We start from the raw sequence: 7,500 nt of genomic DNA, 5'->3' as shown, positions 1-7,500 counted from the left end.
ATCACAACACATAATCACCCACCCACACCTACGTCATATCCCTATGAGAAGACTGCATGGCATCCGATCTGACAAGTTCACTCAGTCAGAATCTAGCCTACAGCATTTTGATCATAAATGGAAACACATCATGCACACTTCACATGATCCAATGGCCTGTGTGTATGTTAAAACCACTGTAGCTCTTGCCATACTTTAGTTTCCATGGACTTCTAGGAAACATGAAATATGTACTGTCATGACCTTCACTTTCCTTACATAATAGATATCTGCATTCGTCATCATCACACAATAACACTGAATGTGCTTTTTTCCCTTCTCTTTGGAGAACTGATGATGTTCATATTAGTTCTGATGGCCATATTAAGATATTAGGATGCACACCAATTAAAAAGGTGTTGAATCAAATGCAATCATACAAGAAATACAGAAAAATCTGCACATGGTTACTACCCTCAATTTATTACACACAATGTTTCGACCTCACATGGTCTTTTTTTATTTCACGACCATCAGGAGAAAAAACATCTGTTCTAAGAACAAAAGCGTTATTATGAGCAGCTAAAGAAGGAGGAGGACTAGCTGATACTAGCCGTCTGGCTCTGCCATCCAGTCGCTCTAGGTACTCCCAGTCAAGACTGTTCTCCGTTGTTGTACCCAAGTGGTGGAACGGTCTCCCAGAGGCAGCATGACTAAACACATCTCTTGCAGTCTTCAAGAAACAAGTAAAGACCTTCCTCTTTCGAGAGTATCTACTAGACCAGGGGTACTCAATTAAAAGTCCCCGAGGGCCAGTTTTTCAAAATTCCTCCCAATAAAGGGCCGGGCCGGGCCGACACGACCCCCCCCCAAAAAAAATAAAATAAATAAATAAATAAATAAATAAATAAATAAAATAGTCCTTTGTAAGCACAATACACACGCACTCACACCCACAGCAGATATTTAGTTTCTAGTGACAGGATGGGAGAACATTTCTCTCATAAAGGGCCTGCATTGTGGGGTGAGGTGCCTGCCTTGCCCTCATTGCCACCCACTCTTCAGTATTTTTTTTAAATGACATACGATTATCTGTTAGCCTATATTTGCAGACTACGTTCATAAAGATTTATTTCTTAGTGAGAAAACCAATAAGCCTGAAGACTTTTCAAACACATGTTGCTTATTATGACTTTGTTTATGCAGCTCTCACATGCATAATGAGAATCAGAAGCAATAATGGACCCATCAAAGAGGACACATAGATAGGAGAACACCAGGTTTTGTCAACAAGAAAATGGCACATTTGATGCCATGTTGATTAAATGCAAAAGCCAATAATAAATTGTCAAGTTGCTCATAACTTTGTTTGCAGTCTTATGAGGGTCTTTGCATTCCAAACGAACTATTTGGGGACTGTTTAAAAGTGTGAAAAGTTTATTAAGCAATTCGTTTTTAATAGGCTACCAATAGTTAGCTGCCAGCAGAGCTCAAACACAGTTTGCCTTCATTTGTGTTAGCAACTAGCTACAGCTACTGCTAAACCAATTCGAAGTCCTAACACACTGTTTGCAATCAAATGTGGACCATTACTTTCAAAAACGATGCATAGAGAACTTTGTGAATAATTTATTTACAGGCTCTGATACAGTCCTTCCCTTGTAGTCTACCTCACAACCTCTAATGCCAGCGTCGTAGGTGCTTCTGTCCGGAGCCTGCAGTGACTGACACAAAGAGGGAGAGACTGCCTGAGGGGGCGGGGCACGGCACGGCACTTCATTGCGTCTGTGGCGCGATTTCAAAATAAGAGCCGACAGCGCGATCGGAAAAAAACACAACCAAAAAAAAACAAAAAATTAATTTCTCAAAATTATTCGAGAGCCAAAAATAGATGCCCCGCGAGCCACAAATGGCTCGCGAGCCGCTATTTGAGTATGGGGGTACTAGACTAATGCTTGAGATGGCCTAGCCCCAGGGCAGACTCTTGACATTATGTTTAGTTTAGTTTGTGTGTGTGTGTATGTGTTTATGTGTGTGTTGTGTGTGTACTCTTTATTTAAAAAAAAAAACCTAACCCCTCTTTGCAACTGCACTTGTTGTTCTGTATATTTCCTGTGCACTTTGTATTTGCTTGTGATGTTGGCTTGATTATGTCCTCTTTTGAAAGTCGCTTTGGTTATAAAGCGTCTGCCAAATGCAATGTAATGTAATGTAATAATGTAATATTATTGGCTAAATTGATGCAATTGCAGCAAAGTAAAAAAATATAAATATTTGGGGACACTGACGGGTGTGTATATTATATGTGTACTGTATGTGTTTGTGTTTACTTCATGTGTTTCTGTGGGTGGTTTTCTCTCGAATACACATTCATATGGCCTATTTTTAGCAAATCACTTCACCAGATGGACACATTTCAGGAATTCCTCAGGACAGCTGTTGGCATGGCGTATGGGAGAATCTCAAGAACAACTGTGGGTAAGTATGTACGATTGAGAGTGTGTGTGAGTGTGTGCGCGTTTTTATGTGTGTGTGGGCTCTATCCTGTGGGTGTTTGTATATGTCGAGAACAAATCTTTGTCCTAAAATGGGAAAATTAGATGAATTTCCCACAAATCTACAGTTGTTTGTTTATCTTGATAGTTGCTTTGTTACAGATAAAACGACAGACACCAAAATATTGCTTTACGCAATATTATGCAAGGTTAAGGTCAGAGTTGTTTGTATTAACCTGTTAAGACATGGCGTTGTAAATTTACTGTTACTGGAATGGCAATGACCTTGTCATAATGTATTACTAAAGGCCCTGTGTTATGTCATAGTATTGTAGTACTGAGGTATTTAACCTTTCAATGACTATTATAGCGTGCTGCTGGAAGTACGGCGTGTATTACGTAAGGCGCTACGGCACAAATACACAAGCGCGACATGAGCGAGTCCACCGACGGAAGTAATTGACTTTGTATTGAATCTCGAGACGAGACAAAAGTGATTCGGGCGTCTAAAGGCGATTTGCACGACTAGAGCGTCAGTTTGTAGTTGAACTCCAACAGTGTTATGCCAATTAGCTATGATGCGGCTCGGCAACAGCCGCCACAACCAATGGGAATGTTGGAATGCTTGCATTCTGATTCCAACGGACATACTCTGTCACATCTATCGCTCATATCGCTGTAGGCACAAATACACCAAGCGCGTCATGAGCGAGTCCAGCAAAGGAAGTTAATGACTTTGTACTGCGACAAAAGCGATTCAGGAGACTAGAAGCGAATCGCTAGCCTGGCGATGACATCCCACTTCCAACCAAAGATTTTGGCTCAACATAGTCTGGCGAAAGACTGCTAACTCGGTTCGCTCACTGTTCTGCCAATCAGCAAACAGTTGAGAGAGGTGACGCAGAACTCACCCGCAGAGTCCATTATTGATTGGTTAAGGTAACACTATTCACACTTTTGTCTTGCTATTTGAATGCTTTTGCAAAACTATATCACAACAGTCATGCTATAAAGCACAATTTGAATTTGAACTTTTGGAACTCCAATGAACTTAAATGGCAGAGTAAGCTCAGACCACCCCCTCCCAACCTCCCACCCTCCAGAGTCCTCCAGGCTCTTCTATTAGATGATTTACCTCTTAACTTAACCTGGTTTACTCCTGAACCAGCTTCTTAGTATAGACCCCTTGTGTCCAAGTACACATTCTCACCTGTAAATGATGCCTTTGCTGTGCAGGTACATGAGTGCAGAGGTGATCTCGGCGGCGTAGAAGCGAGCGCGGTCCTCCTCAAACTTCCGCGACTTCTGGATGTGGAACATCAGGTCTCCCCCGTTCACAAACTCCATCACGAAGAACAGGCGGTCCTGTTAGACACGCACGCAAGGACACACACACACACACACACACACACACACACACACACACACACACACACACACACACACACACACACACACACACACACACACACACACACACACACACACACACACACACACACACACATCAATATACTACAGCACGAACACATACATACATATCACAATACACTGAATGACTAAAACATGTCCCATTCATGTAAGTGCTAATATTGTTGAAAGTTTCTGACATATTTTAAATTCAAACCTGTTTTAACCACATTCCCAAGAACTGGTGATATGCATATTCTACAGGTAACACTGCACACACGTTTGTGGTAAAGTCAGTTTGGCCAAACTGACTAACTCTTTGATTTCATTTGAATGGGAAAGTCATTAAAAATTTACAATTTCCAGGGTCGTGGTGACACAATGAGTTAAGACGCCACATCATTAAGCCTGCGACTCGGATTCGATTCTGACCTGAGGTCTTTTGCCGATCCTTATCCCCACTCATTTCCTGTCTCCCTCAACTGACCTGTCTGGTCAATTAAGGTGAAAAAACCCCAAAATATCTTTACAGTAATTGACCATTTCCACCTGCTTCATTGAGGCAGGTTAAATGTGACAATGCAGTACTGTACAGTAGTTCTGTCACGGGGCACACTGGTGGCTAAGTCAGAACACACCTATAGAGTGAAGAGAGAAAAGAGTGGTCTGGCTGACTACAGATTTGAACAGTGGCATGCAAGGGCATTTCAAGGACACAGAGTAAGCTTGCTCGCACTGTTGCCTAACAATCCTTGTGGGAGCCTCCTGATGGTTAGGAAATTTTGGTCATTGTAGCTTTAAGCGGTAAGAGAGCAAAATTACCATGAACAATTGTGTTAGATTTGTATGAAACACCATTAGAAAAAAGTTTAAATGAGCTACTGTGCAGATATTGTAGATAGGACCAGTGTTGCCAGATTGGGCTGGTTCCCGCCCAATTGGGCTGCTTAGGATGGCCGTGTGCGGGTAAAAATGGCATTTATCAGAAAAAACGCCCAATTTTTGCCATAGACATCAATACAATTGGGCGGGATTTTGTGCTTCTCGGCGGGTTTTGAACATTTTTTGGGCTGGAAATCATCAGTCTTATCTGGCAACCCTAGATAGGACAGTGAAGACCATGACAGGAAGTCACTGGGAGAGAGAGATGAGGTATGGTAAGGTTTGGAGATGACCCAGGCCGGATTCGCACCTGGCACCCCATGGGCATGCAAGCCTATTTCTGGAACAGTGCATTAGTGTGATGCACCACTGCACCCTTTCTATCGGCACACCCACACACACACAAAGAGAACTTTCCACACAGGTGTGAAACACACAGGACTCCACTCCACTCCACTCCACTCCACTCCACTCCACTCCACTCCACTCCACTCCACTACACGCAAACACACACACACACACACACACACACACACACACACACACACACACACACACACACACACACACACACACACACACACACACACACACACACACACACACACACACACACACACACACACACACACACACACACACACACACCTGGTACACATGAGGCACATGTGAATGCAGTATTTCTTTTTCCCAGAAGAACCTGATATCATACAGCGAGCAGGCGGTGGACACTTCATTAGAGAGATGAATGTCACTGTCCATGTGGCTGACAGAGATGCACATAAATTCTGGTCCCTCTCATCACACACATGGGCATCACATACATGTACAGACACATACAGGAACATAGACGCACACAGGCACACGCACGGTCATACACACAGACACACGCACACACACACATGGTCACGCACACACACACACACACACACACACACACACACACACACACACACACACACACACACACACACACACACACACGCACACGCATCCACGCACACACACGCATTAATTTAGCTCCCTCATCATGCACTTGAGCAGGCACACATGGGATACAGAGCCGAGGTAGGCACACACATAAAGTACATACAGGTACACACACCCTCTTGTATGTACACACATACGCACATACTATGCAACACACTTTTTCTCACACATCCACACCCAGCCACACATTCATGCATACAGTACATGCACACACACACACACACACACACACACACACACACACACACACACACACACACACACACACACACACACGCACACGCACACGCACACGCACACGCACACACACACACACACACACACAAACTGTAACTGTATATCATGACATAACAGAAAGAACACTTTGTTCATCCTTGGAATCAGTCTAGACTGTGCAGTACATTACATCCATGTCATCCAGAGAGAGAGAGAGAGAGAGAGAGAGAGAGAGAGAGAGAGAGAGAGAGAGAGAGAGAGAGAGAGAGAGAGAGAGAGAGAGAGAGAGAGAGAGAGAGAGACAGACAGACAGACAGACAGACAGACAGAGACAGACAGACAGACAGACAGACAGACAGAGAGAGAGAGTGAGAGAGAGGTTGTAAAGAGAAAGACAGAAAGCATTAGCAACACAGAGAAGGAGTATTGATTTTGCAGTCATTTGTATGTGCCTTGTGTCGCTAAATCATTAAGGTGCCTTCTAATGCAAGAGCAGTCCACCGTTGAGGTTCAACAGCTTTTGATACATAATGATGCAATATGATGCAATGATGCAAACTCTTATATAATGCGATATCTGAATGAACAAAAAAAAAGCTGACTGTACTTTTTAACATTCTGCATTCTGTAAAAATGTGTCACTCTGTCATTATGGATTTGAAACAGACGTCACAGGGCACTGGGTGAACGTACAGTGGGTTAATGTACTCTTTGTGTACGCACGTATGTGTACGTCTGTATATGTGTGTATGTGTGTGTACTGTATGTGTGTGTGTGTGTATGCATGTATGTGTGCGTGTGCGTGTGTGCGCATGGTAAAGAACGGCTTGTTCGCGCGTCCACTGACTAAAGCAGCTTAGCCCACCTTTCACCCTCACCTCTAAACTGTGGAGGAGAATAGACAGCAGGACCTCAATCGCCTTCTCTGTGTGTGTGTGTGTGTGTGTGTGTGTGTGTGTGTGTGTGTGTGTGTGTGTTTGAGAGAGAGCGAGAGAGAGAGAGAGAGAAGAGCGTAAGACAGAGACAGGGTGTGAGAGCGATCTTGTTTGCAAAAGGCATCTATTCGTGCCAAAAACATTTTAGAGGTAAACTAGGCAGTGTCAAAAAGGCCCAAAAATGCCTTCTTGCAAAGACGTTGATGGAGAATTCTTTATATTATTTTGTTTTTGGTCTTTATTGTGATTTCAGCTGCTAACTATTTCACAGATTCTTTTTTTACATAAAATATTTGTGAAGCAAAACAGAGTAAAAGATTTTACGAAAATAAGTAAGATACCATAAGTACCCTGCTGAGATCAAACAGCTACTACACTGTGTCTAAGGACCGGCTGATAAATTAAGATTTTTGAGAGGAAGTGTTAAATAGGTTCCCCGGTGCGAATATACAGCTGAGGGTTATGTTTAAAAGTCAGGAATAGATTTTTCTGTACGGTTATCAGAGCTAAAACTTATATGGGACAAGCCTTAACCGTTACGCAAAAAACTGTGTTAAATATGTGGACAATGTGCCAACTCAACAAGAATGTCA

The 7,500-nt window shown here is 42.9% G+C and overlaps 1 protein-coding gene across 1 annotated transcript in view; it reads right to left on the bottom strand.

Moving 5' to 3' along the window:
• The window catches only part of LOC134435043 (protein kinase C eta type-like), a 64,818-nt gene that overhangs the window by 24,570 nt on the left and 32,748 nt on the right, over positions 1–7,500 (bottom strand). Inside the window, exon 10 of the mRNA XM_063183787.1 lies at positions 3,685–3,839. Within this exon, the coding sequence (XP_063039857.1) occupies positions 3,685–3,839 (155 nt within the window). The remainder of the gene's footprint in view (positions 1–3,684; positions 3,840–7,500) is intronic.

Source organism: Engraulis encrasicolus, chromosome 19 (genome assembly GCF_034702125.1).
Source record: "Engraulis encrasicolus isolate BLACKSEA-1 chromosome 19, IST_EnEncr_1.0, whole genome shotgun sequence".
NCBI classification, from domain to species: domain Eukaryota; kingdom Metazoa; phylum Chordata; class Actinopteri; order Clupeiformes; family Engraulidae; genus Engraulis; species Engraulis encrasicolus.
Note: the sequence above shows the minus strand (reverse complement) of the source record. Positions and strands in the feature narration are given on the sequence as shown.